Source organism: Amblyomma maculatum, chromosome 2, assembly GCF_055883805.1.
Source record: "Amblyomma maculatum isolate TAMU_Amacu chromosome 2, ASM5588380v1, whole genome shotgun sequence".
Taxonomy (NCBI): Eukaryota; Metazoa; Arthropoda; class Arachnida; order Ixodida; family Ixodidae; genus Amblyomma; species Amblyomma maculatum.
In genome coordinates, this window is record NC_139345.1 from 51,053,866 (window position 1) to 51,074,334 (window position 20,469).

The 20,469-nt window shown below is 46.7% G+C and overlaps 1 protein-coding gene across 1 annotated transcript in view; it reads left to right on the forward strand.

The window, feature by feature from the left end:
* The window catches only part of LOC146198606 (lysosomal alpha-glucosidase-like), a 46,843-nt gene extending 42,105 nt beyond the window's left edge, over window positions 1-4,738 (forward strand). The window contains exons 18-23 of the mRNA XM_084594109.1: window positions 286-342; window positions 467-609; window positions 1,814-1,902; window positions 2,021-2,070; window positions 2,220-2,393; window positions 2,879-4,738. Of these exons, the coding sequence (XP_084450235.1) occupies window positions 286-342; window positions 467-609; window positions 1,814-1,902; window positions 2,021-2,070; window positions 2,220-2,393; window positions 2,879-2,947 (582 nt within the window). The 3' untranslated portion in view covers window positions 2,948-4,738. The remainder of the gene's footprint in view (window positions 1-285; window positions 343-466; window positions 610-1,813; window positions 1,903-2,020; window positions 2,071-2,219; window positions 2,394-2,878) is intronic.
* The last annotated feature ends 15,731 nt before the right edge of the window (window positions 4,739-20,469 follow it).

Here is a 20,469-nt window from a genome sequence, read left to right on the forward strand (position 1 = left end):
TCAGTGCTAGTTGATAAATCAGGTACATCGAGCGTTTTTTTGAAGCGGAAACTTTTTTTGTTGAAAAACGCATTGATCTCCGCTTTTCAAGCATGGAAGAAACAAGAAATGCATTGTATAAATCGAGGCGTCTCCCGGAATTCACCACAGGTCCGCCCCAGAATTCTATTGGGTTTAACTGAAAGTTCTTGTGCAAATGGGCCGGCAGGCCGTTTGCTCAACACACTGTACTTTCCTGCTATCTTTGGAAAAAATTTGAGCGTCTTCCTCTTTCTTGCTGTCCAGGGCGTTCTGTCAGTGGAAGGCTACTTCCCTGCAGGAGTGTGGTACGACTATCACACGGTAAGGAGCCACGCTCGCCCTTTCTTCTCAATAGTATAATTTGGGGAAAACGGCAACATTTCATATTATGTGAATGTATTCGTTTCAACTTTATTTCTTTCTGCGTGCGATGGCTGCGCCGCAGGGCCGAGAGTTCTCCAGTTACGATAGCGGCCAGTGGCTTCCGGTGTATTCACCGCTGCTTGACCCTGACCGGCCATGCAACTTGCACGTCCGAGGTGGCTTCGTTATACCCATGCAGGGTCACGCCAACTCCACCGCCGTCAGGTACACACTATTGCTGGGTGCTCTAACAAGGGAACAGAAGAACGCCGTGCTCGGATCGAACCTCTTTTATTCCCTTTGTCAGTTGGGAATTTATTTCTCTTATTCGGCGAGAGCACAATATATTCTACGTCATGAAAAAATTACGTCACATTCCTCTCGTTGAGTGATAGTGCAAACGGAAGAAGTAAGGATCTTTACTTCCTGCAGTCTCAGCGACAGAGTCACTCTGTGTCCAAACGAAACTCTGGTGGAGCTACCGGAGTTCGCTTTCGTGTTCTAGCAGTGTAGCATAATTTCTTGCCTGAGGTATTATTTTATGCATCTACTGCCCCTTAAAGCCCACAAGTGGGCTTTGCCACATGAATGTGATTCAATCGTTTGAGTGTGGAATGAATCATTGACCCGTCAATGCAAAGGCTGAGATCCAGACCGTGTTTCCAAGTATTTTACCTGGTATATGAACCAAACACAAGGCCGGCGAATATTTTATACAGATTAGTAAATCGATGGGCACATGGCTCCACTGGTACCTCGAAACGTAGCTCCCGAATTCTTAGAAACGAAAAGATGCCTCGTTTTTGGCTCTGGCACGTCAAAAACTTCTGTAGAATATCTGAATTTAAATTCTGTGACATTAGAACACGCTGTTTCAAAATTAATGGTTCGATTAAGTTTTGGAATATGAAAAGAATGCTGGGATTATGCAGTAATTTGTTGCTTTTAAAATGGCGTAAGGTTTTCGTCTTACTTAGCGCTACCTATGTCAAATTGAGCACTTTCGGTCAGCAAATGTGGTAATAGCGGCTTCGTTATGTGAATGTTGTTAGCAAAAAAGACGAGGCACGACGACAGGACGGAACGAGCGTACCCCCGTCCTGTCTTCTCTCGTGATTGTCTTTTTTTTTTTTTTCAACTACCTTCCCATAACAATGAACCAACTTGCACAAGAATGTTCCCTGTTGAAATAGTGGCTTCACTTGGATTTGGTACCGACGAAAGTTTCATAGTATAACAAGCGAGAAAAAAAAATGAAAACCCGTGTGCAAAACAAACCAGGCAGAAAACAGAGATATGAGTGGACCTTTCTCCACAGAAGTCAGTTCTTCCGCGTTATCAGCTGCTGTGGAGAAACCGCTCGTCATATCCTGTGAACCGGAGAATGATTTTCTTTGAGTGACAAAATATGCTTTTTAAAACTCTTCAGCCGCAGGAATCCGATGAAGCTCCTAGTTGCTCTAAATGCCTCTGGCGAAGCGGTCGGTGACCTCTACTGGGATGACGGCGAGACTCTGGGTAATCCGCTTTGCATGCAGCTCGCTTAAATCATCATACGCGATTAACGTAGCGCACTATGCTCCTTCGAGCTAATCATTCCTATTGATATATATTTTTTTGCTTATTTTTTCCGCAGATGCACAGCTCCTGGAGGAGTACGTTTACTTGAAATTCCGTGCGGCCAATGTAAGTTCCTATTGGGGCGCCTGTGTGGGAAGTGTCCTGTTTTTTGTTTTTGTTTTTCAGCCCTTATGCAGGTAATAACGCAAACTTACATTTGAGGGCATGAGTCACATCTATTTTCCTTTTCGCGTAAACTTCTGACACCCTCGCAGAACACTTTGGAGATCTGCAGCTACCAGTATAAGAAGCTATTCAACTCGGCGTTCGACGAACTGGCCATTATGTCAGTACGTGTGCTGGGCATCCGCCGGAGGCCCACAAGAGTCGAGTTGGACGGCTACTACCAGCTTTCGCGCAGGCAGTACCGCTGGCACCACAACAACAAGGTATGGAATATAATATAATATAATATAATATAATATAATATAATATAATATAATATAATATAATATAATATAATATAATATAATATAATATAATATAATATAATATAATATAATATAATATAATATAATATAATATAATATAATATAATATAATATAATATAATATAATATAATATAATATAATATAATATAATATAATATAATATAATACAATACAGTTACGCCCTTGAATATGTGGTTTTAGAAACCCCTGCTCCCTCCCTGCCTCTAAGTCATCAAAAAGTTGCTCACTGTCCCCCCCCCCCCCCCCCCCCCCCCCCCCCTAACCCTTGTTCAGTTTTCTGTTACTTTGTGTGCTCGTTACCTACATCTCGTCATAGTTCGATTCGTAAACACCGATACAAGAACCACCCCTTGACATGTGAAAGCGATCGCCGAGCTGATACTCAGTACTTTTTTTTTTCCGCTCTTTTCCTGTATCACAGGTCATGGACTTGAAGCAGATCCTTATGCCTCTGAGGAAAAATACCACAGTGCGATGGTTTATGTCCTGACGACGGCCCAAAGCTCTTCGGCTCCGTTGCGGCTGACCAAACACGTGGCGACCGTGTCCGTTGAGAGATAAGGGTGAAGCGGCCCGTGACGCCGCAGCAGGAGTGAACGGCCCGCAGCGCTCCGCGGTGCTGCGAGGTCTGCGTGGTGCGCCGTCGGCTCCTCTGGCGACACCAGGAGGACGGGCGCGCCATGATTGTTCTAAGTCAACTTCAAGTGCTGTGAGGAGTGTGCCAACGTGGGCGGCTAGAGCTCGTCGTCGCTGCTACAAGACAGCGTGGTTCTTAATTGTGAACGATATAGACTTAAACGAGTCAGAGGAGTGTAGTGCTGTGGATATTCTTGCGTGATGTCCCGGATTGTCTGTCTGTTCCTTATGAGTTCTTAATCATCACAAGACTATCGGATCATCACACTTTGCCATGTTTCGTTAGCGGCCCTCTTAGACAGTAAGGAAGGATGGCCTTTTTATTTAATGCGATAGCGATGAAGCCTTTGTTGAGCGGAGAACCTGGTAGCCCCTGCGCTGGTGCCGTTGGTTGGGCGTCACACATGAAGCGACTGAATCGAAGAGAGATTAAAGCATGTTTTAGAATGCGATTACAAAGTAGCAGCATGAATAAAACGTCATTACATATCATTGTGGAAAGTAAGCGGTTTGCGCTGAGAAGAAATTGGAATGGGGTGAGATAGAAATTGAAACACGTTGCTCCTTGCCGCTCAAGCACGTTCTTGCGGCTTCGTTACAGCGGAGTTTATACCTACGCCTGGTGGCCTTTCACATATTGCGGTAGCTTACAGCTTTATGAGTATATGTGAATAAATAGAGGCACATATGAGGGGCCTTAGGCCTTAAGCTTTTACCAAAGGGCACGTCGGTGACGGGCAGTGTACACGAACGAGTGTACACGAACGAATGTTTAAGGTTAGATGTAGCAGGACGATGGATTGCAGTATAGAAAGATGAATATTCGGAAAGAGTAGTTGACAGATACGCCAGACAAGTTTGCAAATACACTTATTTCTTGTTAACTTCCCTGTACTCTGAGAGAAGAAATGGGGGCAGGGGAAGAGCTTTTGCAGTGTTTTTGATCCTCACGAGGACTGCATCGATCACCTCATCAAAAGGTGTCATGGTTCCGTTGCGTGTATCGGACGTTACTGGAGATGCGTCAAAGTACTTACGAAAGCTTTACGTGAACCCTCTCCACTCACGCGGTGACTGCCGGCGAATACCTTAATGTACTTCTGTTGGCCTTCAACTTGACAGGTGCTACGCTTCCACATGTTCTTTCTCGAACATTTACCGATAGCGTACGCAAATAATATGAAACCCTCTACACGGAGGAGTGAGAGGTTAGAGAGATTAGTACGTATTCGGCAAACTAAATCCCTGTTATCGACACTGTCGTTAGCTGTCATTAGTACAATTTGCCTAGCGGGCTAAGTTGGATGTTTCAAAAGGAAAATGTGTGAAAAAAAAACAACAACGCAGCTTTGGGTTGGGAAAAGATTACGCCGAAGATATACAGTGCATTTTATTGATATGTGCATGTCTTGATATCAACAATCTAAACGCAGACGGTTCCTGTACACTTTCAGATTTGCTTCCTCAATCTGATGGTGAGTGCTGAATTGTTTAAAGGACGATTTGAACAGTGCAATTATAACAATAAGGATCTGGTTTCGTCCCAGGTAGATATTTCGCGACTGTTTACCACAATCCTATGTGATTTATAACGTAGGTCCTTCGTTGCGTGCAGTGAACGTACGACGCATTAGCAGCTTTAAACCATGAGCAAAAGCGGCGAAAAAGATGACTCTTTCTTCAGCTTCCAAGGCATTGGAGAAACAACATGAAAAAAACATTCCCCCATGGTAAGAAAGGGAAGACAATTTTCCCCGCACAGTTCAAGGGGATGATTTTTGTAATTGAATCCCTCTCAAACGCGCAATTTTTTTGCCAGAGAAAGCCTCCGATTCGCCAGAAGCAGCTTCTGATTAATTGCCTAGAAGGAAATTACTGGCTCGCCTTCTCGAAGTATTTACCTCTAATTTGGCAGTCTTAACTAGCTATTTTAAAGTTTATCGACCATATATTTACGAGTAATGTCCGCCGAAGCATGCTATGCATCTGTTTAGGGCATTAGTTGTTACCGTCTTGTACAGAATGTCCTCTCTTAAACGCTGTTTTACTTGCTAATACAAGCTGCTCCATATTTAAAAGCGCAGAACATGCATTCTAGCTTGTAGGAAGTTATAGTGCGAAGCAGCTTGGAGGGGGTTGAGATGAACAAATGAAATATTTGCAGCTTGCGTGGTATTTGTTATCTGTGATGAAACAAGCGAGTCACCGCTATTCCGGAAAAAATGTAGCGTGCGTGCGACAAGGACAGAACATGAAGCGCTAAGTCATTCACCAAAGAGGCCGAGCGAATAAAGGATTTATGACTTATAACTGCTTTCTGCTTCGTCGCTGGTGCTTGATCTTCGATCTGACAGCACTCATTCTTGAGGACCCTCATACAGAAATAGGACACAAAAACGAAGGTGAAGGGTAAAAAATTCACTCTCAAACTCCCGTTAATCATATATAAACAGAACTGCATAGATTAGCTAGCACATAAAGTTCTTTTCAACAAAGAAAATTCAACGAACAAGCAAAAAAAAAAAAAAACAAAAAAAGAAACACCTAAAAGGACGCCCCAACTCGTATTTTACTTGCATTCCATTTCCCTCTCTAAATGTACCCGCCGCGGTAATTCGGGCTATAGACGACACCGGCGGCCGCTTTTCGATGAAGAAACTCTTAAGGCGCCCGTGTTTTGTACGATGGCAGCGCACGTCAGTGGTATCCTCAGGCGTTAGAAGTTATCACGGAAGCAGCTGATTTTTCGTCACAACCCCAACTACTCGAGAGGCGTCCACAAACTCTCTTTCTCTCTCTCTCTCTCTCTCTCTCTCTCTCTCTCTCTCTCTCTCTCTCTCTCTTGTTTCTCTATATTTAAGTGCCTTTCGCAAAAAAAGGAAAAAAAAGTCCGTTACACTGAGCAGACACGTGCCCGTGACCCCCATCGTACAAAATATAAGAGCGCTGCTTTCTGGGTACAGCAGACCCCATCTTTGATTCTATACCCGATTCCTGTGTGGCCACTCTGCACGGCTCGAAGACTGACGACCAGCAACGGCAGACGCAGTGCGCCCGAGCTATCGCCGTCTCTAGAGGGGTCTTGTACCGAGGACCACGACCAGAAGAAGCGTTGAACCTCTCGATTATGCGCTTGCGCATATAACTCGTGTATTATGAAAATATATTCAGGGCTTTAACGAGCCGAAGCGACAAATATGCTACGAAGAACGACGTACTGGAGGGTATTGGATTAATTTAAACCGGTTGGATGGATGGATGGACTAAACTTTAATGTCCAACAGATAAGGTGATCTACCCACCCCCCGACACGCAGGTCAAGGGGCGGGTGCCGCCGCCTCAAGGCAGGCCGGGAGGTTTTGGGTCCCAGCAGCCTCTTCAGCCAGTTGGACGAGTAGGAAATGGAGCTCAGGGTCCGAGCTGCGCAGCAGGGTCTCCCAGGTGTCTCTACAGCCTATATTGTTCGTCCTCCTGGGAGAATACGGGCATTCCCATATTATGTGGTCGAGGGTCCCTCTCGCCCCACAAAGATTGCACTTGTCACTCCTAGCCTCAGGGAACATGTGGTTCGCCATAACCGGGTGCGGATATGTATAAGTTTGCAGTCGCCTCCACGCCACTGCTTGTCTGCTGTTTAATTTCGGGTCTGGTGGGGGTACCAGTCTACGATCCAATCTGTAGTGCTGCGTGATCTCCCCATATTTTAGCAAGCGCTCTCCGCTTTCTCGGTCATCAAGTGGCCCTGTAGCGGCTCGGCGGTAGAGATCTCGAGCCAGCTTATGGGCCGCCTCGTTGCCGGGGACGGCTTCGTGAGCAAGTCCAAATTATTTCAATTTTCCTATCAAACTTTTTCTGGCCTAGGATTCTGGCTGCTAAGGGCGAGATCCTGCCCTTGCTGAAATTTTGTATGGCAGTTTTGCTGTCACTGATGACAAACTTCGCTTCCGTTCCGACGCAAGCTAACGCGATCGCAGTTTTTTTTTAGTCGATATTTATTGCCTCAGGGCATCAGTAGGTTATGAGATGAAGGATGAATAAATGATTAAATGAATGGATAAAGGTTGGCTGATTTTATGAAGTCCAGAAGTGAGCGATGATGAGGTCCCTGCGTCCAAGTGACGTATGAGGCAGGATTGGTTGCTGAAAGGCCAGCTATGCTCAGGTGCCGGATTCGTGTTGGCTTGAGTGCTGGGCAGTCCCACAGCAAGTGGTGGATGTCGGCCTCGACATCTTCGTTGTTACAGATCGGGCATCCTGGGCGAGGATATAAGTGTTGGAAGTATGACCACGTCCTGGTAACTGCTGGTGTAAGGGCAACACCGACCCGGATCCTCCTAAGCGCAACCTCCTCTGCACGGGTGAGACCGCGGGGAAGGGATATCGCACACGGAGGGATAAGTGCACGTGTGCGGCGCCGGAGGTGCTCCTTTCTTGACAAAAGGTGGGTAGCGTCGTCGACTTCGAGAAGCCGTGGGATTGATGCGTCTTGGTTCACGAGGCGGGTTGCAAAATCAGCTTGACTTTGGGAAGGCAGCAGATCCCGTGGGACCCACTCAATGCGTATTGATTGTGGGATGCGCGCCTCAAGCTGGTGGATGTCCTGGCAAATTTTAGGGCAGCGGCTGACACGTCGGAGCAGACGTACTGCTTGAAGTGCGTCAGCGCGGATGACAACGTGGTCTGTAGGGAGCATGGTTATAGAAGCCACGGAGCAGAGTGCCTCCTGAACTGCCACAAGCTCAGAGCAGAAAGATGTAAGTGGTTCCGAAAGCTGAAACGTAGTCGTCTGATTCAGGCTAGGTCTCCGTGGACAGTAGATTGCCGTTTTGGCTTCACAGCCTTGCAGGCTTCCATCTACGTACGCTACTATGGAATCTTGAGGCAGTTTAGTATCTTGCTCTTCAAATCTCTGGCGTAGCAACGATGCAGAGTTGGCAGACGTCGGTCTGCGGATGCCAGTTGGCTTGTCTCCTAACTGTATAAATTTCCAGGGAGGGAGAACTGGCGCAGGTGGCTGAATAATAATGTGCGACGTTGCATACGCCCTCAGTGCTTGCGTGGAATGTGACAAAGTGGCCTTGAGTCTGCGAGCATCACGACGCTGCTGCACCAGTTCATCGATGGTGTTGAGCTGCGCATTCTCCTGTAACGCTACGACCGGTGTGATTCGTGGGAGGCATGTTATGGTCCTCATAGCTTCTCGATTTACGGTTTCAAGGCGATCCCATTGTGCCCTTGTAAGATGCTGGAACTGGGCCTGATAAACAATACGGGGCTGCAGAACCGCCCTCACTAACTGGCGTGCAACAGACGAGCCAGCGCCACCCGTTTTAGGTGCAATTCTTCTTATTAAACTTATAGTTTGAAGTGCTTGCTTTTTTGCCTGAGAGAGCCAAGCAGTCGCTGATCCTGATTGGTGAATTGTTAAGCCCAGAATTTTCAGGCTCGAACTTTCTTGTATTGGGGTGCCTGATAGAGAGAGACGAATTGGATTTGAGGCAAGTTTACGGCGTCCCCAGCGGTTGGCGACTGACGTGTATGAAGTTTTACACACAGAAAGTTGAAGGCCAATGAAGGATGCGTAATCAGAGGTTACGTCCAATGCTGACTGAAGGGCGGCCTCTTGAGTGAGATCATGGTGAGTGCTCCATACCGTGATATCATCTGCGTCTACATACGTATCGTCTACATAGGCCACTTCATGTTCCGAAATTTCGCCGAATCTAATTTCTAATGCTTCGGCTCGTTTTTTCCTCCTGTCTTTGTTATATTCCGGGTGCATGTTTTTTGGCAGCGGGGGAATCACCAAATTTTGTCTGACTTCTCTAGCTATCTCCACCTGTAATTATTCTAACGTGCGCCGACATCGCACAGCGCATTTAGGTGCGTTTTTGCATTTACCCTCCATAGGAATAGCCGCTACTGCCTCGAACAAGCCCACGAGCTGCTAGAAACGACCACTAGGTGATACACCGTCAGTGACCAGATCTGGGGTTGGAGCTCGATTAGATACTGAACACGCCAATATTGCATAAGTATTGAAAACAAGAAGCATTATCGTACACGACGCAACGTAATTTGAGAAGCACGCGTCTGTTCACTTACTGGGTTTGAAGAATACGCAAGCAGACGATGTTTTTCATTATATATTTTATTTATCCAGGCAGTTGGCCACGGCTTGTCTTAAACAGATCGGGCTTAAGCGGTGAAATAATACCAACAAAAAGAATAAAAACATATCAGAGACAAAACAAACGTAAATTGAGCGAAATTAGCCACAAAACAAAGTCTTACAAGCATGCCTAGTTTGAGAATGTTTTGGAGTCCATATCATTTGGAGAACAGTGTTTGCGCGAGACTTCTGTCTGCAACGCTTGTTCATGCATATTAGTTGAGACAAGGTCACCGGAAGATATGGCCCCGGAACGTCCCCGGAAGAAACGGCCCCTGAAGAAGCGGCAACTAGGAAAAATCATCCCCAAGCCAAAACTCGCCCTTGATCAGAATGTGACGCAAAAAGAAGACATCTTCAGCAATGCCAAACCGAAAAAGGAAGTTTTCTTAACCGCGACACCGATGGCATCATTATTCGTTAACAGTAGAGCATGCAAGCAGACGATACGGAGAGAAGACTATTTCCGCTTTCGCTCATTCTGAAGATGACAATGCTAATATAGATGCATTGCGGCCTTATCAGCAAACATCGTCAGGGCTGCCAACTTTCGATATCTGTTGAGAGAATCTAGGAACTACAGCAACGGTACGTTGCATAAACAAAAATCACAATCAAATTCCAGTTCTTACAAAATTCGAGGGAAAGAAAGCTAGCGGGTTCAACCAAGAATAGCAATCCTAGGAGACGCTCACAGTGATGCAACCTGTTCAAGCTGAGTTCTTTTTTTCCACGAACTTTTCTGCTCGGTGCGGGGGAAAAAGGTCCACAAGGGCGGCTCATCGGGCTTGTTTCTTCCGGTGCGTCGTCAAGTTGTCGTATCGGCGGCAGGAGCACCCGCACTGCTGGAACAGGTGCGGTTTGTCCCCCGTTTGTTGTCCCTGGTATGTTTGCGGTAATGGCGCGTGAGCGCGTCGGATCGAGCGAACTTCCAGTCGCAGCCCCTCCAGCCGCACTCGTACGGCCTCTCGCCCGTGTGCGAGCGCAGGTGCGCCTCGAAGTGCCTGCGCCTGGTGTGGCGTACGTCGCATCCGCGGTACGGGCAGGCATGGACGGTTCTCATCCTCACGCGCTTGCCTTTTTTCTTCCGCTGTCCCTGCGGTTTCTGATCGTCGGCCCTCTTTGCGTCAGGCACTGCGAGTGCCGAAGTGCTGTCCGACGGCTCTGTCTGCGTGCGCATCGTGTCCGGTTTTGGGGTAGTACTGGGAGAAAACATTGCAGTGCCGGCACTGTCTGGATCCGTTGACTGCGGCGAAGAAGTAGACGCAATCGGGTCCGAGCACGGAGGAGCCGCCTGCTTGGTGCCATGCTGCACCGGGTCCTCATGGTCTTGGGGAAAACGCTTGTTGCTCTGGGCGAGGTCAGGTTTTGTCTTGGCGGGTATCGTGGGCACGACAGGAACGTTGGTCTGGTACTGGCTGCCGTCGTTGAAAGGGAACACGTTCCCACGCAACTGGCAGTGGCGAGGGAGCTGCAAAGAGTTTTTTTAGTTAGGGCGAGGAGCACTGCATTATCGCGAGGACTAGATGAAAACAATCACTATTGTACAAACATCCCGACCAGTTGACCAGGGAAATCATCGAGGCGTATAATATGGCTAAGAAAGAATGCTTGTGTGTCAGCAAACCTTCCCTGCTCCTGCGTGACTGTGAGATTGCATATCTGGATATCACATAGTAACACGTGCTTTCTGGTTTTGATGTTTTATTGTTTCTGTTCCTTATATAAATGTGTTTCCTGCGATTGAACTTTAGTTGAGAGTCAGCGCTTGTTCCTGTGGTTTCTTCCTTTCGTCCCGTTTGTTCGCGCTGTTTTTTGGTAGATGGTTCATTGATCACGGTAATGGATAGAGATTTCGTGATACGATATGCACTCGCGAGCATCTCCCCAGGCGGTGGCAGTCCCTGCTTGGTTGACGTATCTTCGAGCAAAAGAGTGAGCTGCTTCTAGGCTAGTACAAAATACGGATAAGATTTTGTATCATCATCATCATCATCATCATCATCATCATCATCATCATCACCAACCTGACTATACCCACTGCAGGGCGAAGGCCTCTCCCATATTTCTCCACTTAACCCGGTTCTGTTAAGTGGAGAAGCTAGCTGCATCCACTTAACCCCTGCGAACTTCCTAATCTCATCCGCCCACCTAACTTTCTGCCGCCCCCTGCTACGCTTTCCTTCCCTTGAAATCCAGTTTGCTCCCTCAGCGACTCAGCGACATTGCCTTGCTAAGCAACTCGGGGGATGAACTGCAAATAATGATTGATGACCTAGACAGGAAAAGTAGAAAGGTAGGCTTGAAAATCAATATGCAGAAGACTAAAGTAATGTTCAACAGCCTCGGGAAGGGAACAGCAGTTTACATTAGGTAGCGAAGTAGTAGGCGAATATGTCTACTTAGGACAAGTAGTAACCGCAGATCCGGACCATGAAAAGGAAATAACAGAAGGATAAGATTGGGATGGAGCGCATTTGGCAAGCACTCGCAGATTATGACTAGCAGCTTACCGGTATCGCTCAAGAGGAAAGTATACAACAGTTTCATCTTGCCTGTACTCACCTATGGAGCTGAAACGTGGAGGCTAACCAAGAGAGTTCTACTTAAGTTGAGGACAACCCAGAGGGCTATGGAACGAAAAATGGTAGGGGCACCATTAAGAGATAGGAAGCGTGCAGAGTGGGTCAGAGAAATAACTCAAGTTACCGACATTCTAGTGGAAATTAAGAAGAAGAAATGGACATGGGCAGGACATGTAGTGCGAAGAGAGGATAACCGATGGTCGCTGAAGATTTTGTATGCGCTGGTCAAGAAAACTAGAACCATTTCAAAAATACGACAAAATATTCTGTAGTCCTGACGTTTACTAAAATTTCTGTCCTTAAGGTCGGCATCTTCTGTAGTTCTGTAGTACCTGCCAGTGGTTTTTCTGCAGTAATTTTCTTTTGTAACCAAAAAATTCGGATGTTACTACGTAAATTTCTGTTGCCACACAGGTTAACTGTCAAAAATCACACAGAAATTCTGTCTTCAACATAGAAAAATGTATGTAGATTTTTCAGACTGGACAATTTCGAATTTCTGCGAGCTAGAACACGTATTGCCATTTAGAAAAACAGTTCGACACACTAACTTTCGGGGTTTACCTAATATGCTTTTTTCGCAATAGGCGGCGACGCTTAAGATTTTAAACCGCACTGTGGTGGCGGTCGAGCTAGCGAAACAGGGCGCGTAATTCCCGCCAGGTCCCTCAGACAAACCATCGCGCCATTTACCGGCAAGGGATGCGGAGCGAAGAGTCAGAAGGCGTCTTTGAAAGCGCCGACTTCAGCTCGATCAGTATATATATGCGTCACTAGACCGCTAACTACTGTCCAATTATGAGCAAATTTTCAGTTGCCGCTAGCTGATTATTTTCTTGTCAGGTGTGACAGAATCTTTATATGTCATAAAGAAATATATATATTTATATAAATATGCATAGACGGATATGTCAGCCTTTAAGTCTTGATGATGCCAGCTCACAATTCTTCAGCCTTCTCTGCATAACACCCGCCCAAAGAGCCGCAAAATTTTGGCAAGGAAAGTACTACGTGCTGTGCTACGAAGAGAAACATTCTAGGTCCAAACTACTGTTTTTTTTTGTTTTTTTTTTTTTTTTGCAGTAAATTCAAAGTAAATTTGTGTTTCAATGCTTCCCGGAAATGTTCCTGTGAGTAGCAGGAACACTTGTCACGGACTTGGGTGGGAAATACTGGCGCCAGACAGCCTAAGAAAAGGTTGCAAATAAGCCTGACAATTTTGAGGCGAAAGCTTCATTACGTTAGGTAGAACCGGTCTTCCCGTAGCACTAAATTTGACCTTCAAGTGACCGTGACTTAATTAGGAGTGGATGTCAATGTCCCGTGATCACCCCCCCCCCCCCCCCTTATCTTCATAAAAAAAGGTATACTTTCCTTCCTTTGCCCAAAACCTAAATTAAACGGAGAGGTACCCCTGTACTGTGCGACGTCAGCGCACGTTAAAGGCCTCCAGATAGCCGAAAAGGTGTCCACGGGAAGTCTAACATATACTGCGAATTTCTTTTCTTATAAACCAATGCACAATTTGCAAGAAAAGATATGAAAACGTGATCTTGACCTTTTGTAGTGTCCACACAAAAGTATATGACGCCTTCATTTCACCAATTTTAATTCAAATAAAAATTATGAGAAAAACGCGCAAATTGAAAAGGCGGTGTTATAGACGCTATGGCTGCAACACTTACAGCCTTCCCTCTATCTGTAGGCTCAAGCCATGATTAAGCCCCTACAATTTACTTTCTTAAACGCCAATCCTTTATTATGGGTCTATACTATCTTACAAATAGCCATAGCACACATCTGTAAGAAAGAGTTTTGTGAAAGCGTACCAGTCATAGCTATAAATTCACGCTTTAGCCAAGCCTCACAAATGCACCTGCGTGCTCTAGAGTGTAAATCGGAATCCAAGAGTGTCGGAATGGTCGGTTCCCATAGCTCCTGCCAACTCGGTCATATTGTGTGGTCTTGTGACGTCACGCAGCCTGCAGGCCAATCAGCAACCGGCCACGTCAACGGCGTGCCCGGGACGACGCCAACGTCATATTATATATATATATATATATATATATATATATATATATATATATATATATATAGAAACGGGCCTTTTAACACTATCCCTTCAAAAAGGGAGTTAAATAGACAGTCAACGGGCGCTCGGTAAGAACACATACCTGTTTGCAAGCTTCCCAGTTCCGTGCATCCGGTGGTCGAGATAAGGGCAGAAACTGTTGCGTCCGCTGCTGCTGTCGCGATTGCGTCGGCTGCCTGACTTCTACGGGTGTCGGCAGGCCAAGGATGACGTTCCTACTATCCAAATCGGCAGCCCTCTGATATCCGATCGGGGCGCTGTATTGGGACTCCTGGGTTCATGACAGGAAGGAATCATTAAGTAACCTGACCTCCCCAGCTGAGGCACATGCTATGAAGATACAGTTTGCAATGATCATTGTTAAGCCAATCAGCCGATGTCTTCACCCATTTGTGACGTATTGCCTCAATAGGAATATATTGGCTGTGGGCGCGAAATTCTTGAAAACGAAAAAGAAATTGAAGTGAGCAGTCAGTAAAAGCGCCGGCTTTAAACGGGTAAAGAAAACCAAATTATCGTGCGCTCGCGATGCTGCCGCTGCAGTATATCGCCAGCACACAATAATTTGTTGCAGCTGCGATAAATGAGCGCACCCCACACATATTAAAAATTGGTTTTGGACCTTAACCGCCATGAGAAAAAAAGTTCTCGATTCGCCATTACTGACAGAAGTGTTGAAATTCAAGAAGTACCAAAGGTAAACAAACTTCAGATGCATCGATTCACTTAGCGGAAATCCGTCTTTCGAGCATCATCACTTAACAGCTGTTTGCTCAGAAAACCTCACGGCAGCATATGAATCGTGCAAAACGTTCTCCCGGCAGTCTTTCGGTTCTTGAGGCTTAATTTCCAAAAGTGCGTCAGGCTATGGGGACTGCTCACGACCGTCCTTTGGTGCGATAATTTAGACTATGACTCACAAATGAGGTTCCGCGGAAATCACGAGGGATTTGGCGGGTTGCTTTCGTGGGTTCCGTGAGGTTTTAAGCTCCGGTTTTCGGCGATATTGAGGTGACGTCGTGCCAACATCGAGAGCGAAAATCCAGGCACCAATTGCCCTTCATCCGAGCACCGAAACGTGGACATCATGACACTAAACGAGATTTGACAAGAGTTCTCCGTTCTCTAAGGCTTCCGCATCCTTCTTCCTCTTCAAGGATGCCACACACACGCGCGCGCAGAACCCCGCCTGAAGCCGGCGGTCTGTTGAAAGCGCGTTCATTTTGAATCAAGCCTGTCCCTGCGTTGCGGCGTCAGCTCATGGCGCCTCCATGTTTGTCTACACGGTTGATGAGCACACGAACGCGTCGATGCTGCTACATTCTTTTCAGCCCCCGCTTCGTGACAGCGTACGCTTCTGCATTGCTCTGCATTTCAGTTCAGTCACCGTCAGAACTGCTTAAGCCGAACATAGAGATGTGGGAAGCGTCTTGCGGAAAGCGATCACTCTGCAATTTATACGTCACAGCTGAACACTGCTCGCCCCTGCCGACAATAACGCTTTTAATTCCATCCCAATCTGGCGAGCCTGCCAGGATCGGGCAAACATCCTTTCCAGTCGTGCCAGATCGGAGCAATTCGCACCGCCGTGAGTGGTGCAAATGGCGCTAGGAAAGTTGGCGGTTATCGGGACTCAGTTTGAATTGCCGGGCTTAGAACTTCGCGCTTGGATCAAGAATGAGGGAACAGCGCTGCGAGCTGAACGAGCAAGTAGAACGAGAAACGATTCGCGAAGCCACAAAAATGAAGAAGCATGTCGCCGAAATAGAAAGGAAGGTGATGAACGAGAGAAAGAGGTGTTAGGGGGGAGGGGGGGGGGGGGGGGTTAAAGCTTAGGCTATAGGATGGAGTCTGCACTGATGGGAAAACTGGTGCCGAGTCTCGGGTGCGCCTAGATCCTCCAGTTCTCAATCCTGAAAAATTACTTCCTTTGTTTGATGAACGACGTGACGATTTTCATGCTTATCTGCAGCGATTCGAATGTGTAGCTATTGGACAGCAATGACCTCCAGAGTAATGGGCTTGGACCAAAAATGGTAACAATAGAACTACGCTGTAAATATGCTGCATAACGCCTCCTGTCAATTTGGCCATTACATACAAGAGGTATCGAGAGGTCGCACAAACCACATTTAGATAGTGCTTGGTCACATCACCTATACCTACTACCATTTTCCAACGGCATTCTCGAGAAAACGACGAAAGAAGCATTGGCGAAATGCGGGAGGGGGGGGGGGGGGGGTCTTAGTAATAACAAAATAAAAGGCCACTTTTGGTAACTGCAACTGCTTCTTTTTTTATCAGAGCATTCGACAGAAAGGTGAGATGACTGCAGCACATTCGAATAAGAGCGGAAGAGTTAAGCAGGACGTTTCAGTGCTTTCAGCACGGCCACATACCTGCCTGGCCAGCCAGCTCTGCACGTACGACAGCTTAGGTCTTGAGAGGTACTGCTGCGGCAGGCTTGAGTACACTGGAAAGCTTGACAAAGTGCCGTGCTCCGGAACAGCAGCGGCTCTTCCTTCATGACCCGGAGCGCCTGGGTGTCCACCACGCACACTGCTGTTCTCCTGCATCTGGGACAAGTCGCAATATCAATCCTGATGTTTCGCACGAAGCCTTGCCTGAATCAGTAGACTGCCGCGGCCTCCACTGTGAGGCATCGAATGTCAACCGTTATCCATTCGCATATTGCCGCAGTGCCTGGCACAGCAGACATCAACCGTACGGTCGTTTTTCCGTGCCTACTGCGTGAAGCTGTAAGGCAGAAGCCGAAATTTTCCACTGGGGAAGCAAAACTGCGCGTGGGTAATGGAAAGACACCAAGTTCTGGATTTGGTCGACCCTGAAGAAGTACAGCTCGGTTCAGTGCCACCTAAAACACTCGCCTGCTAGGCAGATCCATTCGGCACGGCTGAGGCTAATATAAATGCGAGGCATGTCACGAATACCGCTTGGGCACAATGTACCCCACTATATGAAAACGCAGCATATAAACACATTGGCTCCAATGCGGCAGCTGTCATTGTCAATATCTAAGTAGTTTTAAACGTTAAATGTCTCAGCGTCGGCTTTATAAGAGAAATATCTAACAGGCTGGCACATAACATGGTCGGGCATTGACTGGCCGTAGGATGATTTGATGCCACATGAAAAAATTGCATGCCCGAACTGACAAGCGGCACCAACTCGGGTATTGTGTTTGAGATCTCAGAGTTATTTTGGAATACAACCTGCCAGGACCCGTTGATCCCGAGTGAACATGTTGCTCCTATGGCATAGGAGGCACGCTCACACAGCTTGTTTAAAGCGGAGATTTAGATCTATGTCCCATGGTCTTTCACATAATTGGGTATCTTACATGAGCGATGCGTAGAGAACAACAGTGACACTAGTAATAGACCACTGGCTAAGCGAGAAGGGAAGTGAATGTACGCGAACAAGGGTCCGCGAGCGAAACCGGCAAACGGGAGGGATTGGCGCTCTTGTGTCACACATAACCAGAACTTTAGTGCCACGCGAAATTTGGTCGTACATTCTTCCCAGGCTTACTCATTACTGCTTCAGGTCCGCAATCATCTAAAAGAAGCACATGCGCTTACCCACGACTCTACGAGAACACTAGCAAGGCACCAAGCTATATGCTCGAGCTCTCAGATCAAGAAGTTTTTCCACATAACGTGGGACGAGGTTTTCAACATGAAAGCAACTTCGGACGCGCATGGAGACGGATACATAACGTTGGCACTAGCCTGTAGTTACTCAGTATATCTTTTTCCCTCTAACTCAGGGAGTAACTGCAATTACCTCAAATGTTAAGTATAATATGTATGCCCCAAATGTGACAGTCAAAGTTATAGAGCACCTTGAGAAACCTCAGAATAAATGGTTTTCTATACGACGTATAGCTTAAGCGATCTCTTTTTTGCGTTCCAAAGAAAGCGGATTGATGACAAGTTTGGCTGCAGTTTGATAGGCCGATTATTGATTGTGGGTAAGCCACTGCTGCGCGTCTCTCGGAAAGGCATGTGCAAAGGTTCCTGGATAAAAGCTCTCAACTGTTTCATTTCAAAAGTGCTTATATTGGTGACAGCAAGAGATTGCTGCCTTGTTCTTGCGATGCTCGCGAACGTGATTGTTATACCAGCCCGCTAACACTTCAGCTGGTACTTGACTGAATGCGGGGGTGTATATTGCTGTAGCAAGCTTAACTATACACAATAGTTAATCGCCTAAATCTTAGCTGCAGTATAAAACGAAAAATCTTACTATCAGGAGCCGTCACTAATATAGACTTTGTAGGAAGCAGCACTTTTAAGTAAGCCGAAGTCACAAAACTGTCTCCACCCACATAGCCAATAGAACGGGGAGGAACTATCACAGCATTTTAGCATGACCACCTGCCTGTTCGGACTCCAACCTCTCGATGTCGGGCTGCGTGCGCATGGAACACATCTGCGGCGACCCTCCCGCAGGCTCTTCGGCGACCACCGAGTGCTCCGGCAATGAGAAGTTGTTTGTTCCTTCGGCAGCCTCAGGACGTATGCCATATACGTTGCGCTCCGGCTCCTGAGTCAGTGTCATAAATAAAATCATCATCCGAGTAAGGCCGAACAGAATAAATGCGTGTCAACGTTCTGCGCTGTCGCGCAGCGACTTTCATCTCGTGTTGGGTTTTATTGCGCATAAGCAACTCAGGCTACCAAGCGCCAAGCACATGGTGTTTTTTTTTTTTGTTGATGATTAAAATGTTGGGATAGATAGCATTTTTAGGAACACTGTTTATTCAAAGAAATTAAAAAACGCAGGACATATCAACAAGTGCATTCTCTCCTAGGAGTAATATACGGGATGTAACGGTATATGTTCGATGTAAAACAGTGTGAAGTGTTTTTTTCCTATGCGTTTCGACCACGATTTACAATTGGGCACCGTAAACCGCGCTGAAGTCGCCGAAAGCCATCAGCTGACGGCACACATGGCTCTTCCACTAAGAAGACCCAGTCACTCTACTTCCGACAATAAAGTTTTTCCTCTCTCTCTCTCTGTAAGCTGCCTTTATAACCCAGTCATCACTGCTGCCTCTTGTGGACAGAGGGGAACTGAGAGATAAGGGAAGAAAATCTCGAAGAACTTAGGACCCCTGAAGAGGGCTATAGTATGAGCCTTTGCGGCTGGCTCTCCTGCAGTGTTCATTTGACAGAACGCGACCGAACACACTGTGCAGCAGAGCGACTTCTTCCTTGCTGGATTAGAGGTGAGTAACCCCACTCGGCGGCGATGGCGCGCTCTCGTTGCGCCGCTTGGTCTTAGTAGCTGGCGGCAGATGGTGTGCGCCACTCTCCCTCCAGGAGGCCGGAGTAAAGGCGTCATTGTCGTGTCCCTACGCTGGTCGGAGACGGCAGGAATGCTAGACAAGGAGTCTTCATAGCTGGCGGCAGATGGCGTGCGCCCCGCTCCCTCGTTGTGTCCACCACGGTGTCCGCGTGTGCGACCGCAACCAGCAAGAGACCAATGTAATAATGGCTAGTACCAAGCAGCGACTGAGTGGTGGACCCCTGTGACCACCGAGCCTCATGCTGGGAGTCAAAACAGACACAGCGTTCCGACATTGTTTTCTATACATTATTCTTTCTGTCTTGTTTTTTTTTTTTTTTCTTTTTGTAACATTATTTTTTTGGCCAAGGCACCTTGTTTGTGGCCACCCGTTGTAAAGGGGCCAGCCACTAATACATCAGCATCGTCAATATCATCAACATGAGGCCGGGATGAAAGCCATGGAGACCGCAGGAACGCTAGACAAGAACTAAGATATGTTTCTCACTTAAAAGCATTTGACTGTGCCCCTCACAATATTCTTCTCTCTTTGCTATAATATGTCAATGCTGGAAAGATAATTTACAATGAAGTGAAAATGGCTTATAGTGAATGTACAAAACGTCATATTGTGAAGGAGCGGTTTGGAACAGGATTCTGGATAACGTTCTGTGCGCTAAGGGCGCCCTCTTCCACAATTGTTGTTTTGCATCAATTTTTAACCTTTATGCTTAAGTATCATCGACAACCACTGTCTTACAGGATTTCGACTGCATGAAGAAGAGGTTAGTGCTCTGGCATACGCTGGTGGTGTTGTTTCCTGCTTCATTAAAGAAAACATTTTGGAAGTTGTTGGAAAAGGTAAATCTTTCTGCGAAGCAAGCAGTAGTGCGGTCAGTTGGAGAAAGTGTTTGGGATATGCTAATTGTGAATGGCCTTGGTTTCCGAGTGTCTTCTACAATGTAAAAGGTACAACGAGTGCACATAAGTCGTTAGGAATCCTTCTTGAATTTTAAGATGACAGTAAGCCTTATTACCGAAATGAGGCGAAAGATTAAAGGAAAAAAGAGAGCAGGATTTGGTGGATTGAACCTCTTAACGTTTGGACGTGCCACAGGAGTGCGAGGAATGACTTCATTTGGCTTCCGGCAGGGTTTAACGCGACTAGGTCTAGGTCTCCCACGTGGGAACTTTGAGATCTTGTCTCTATT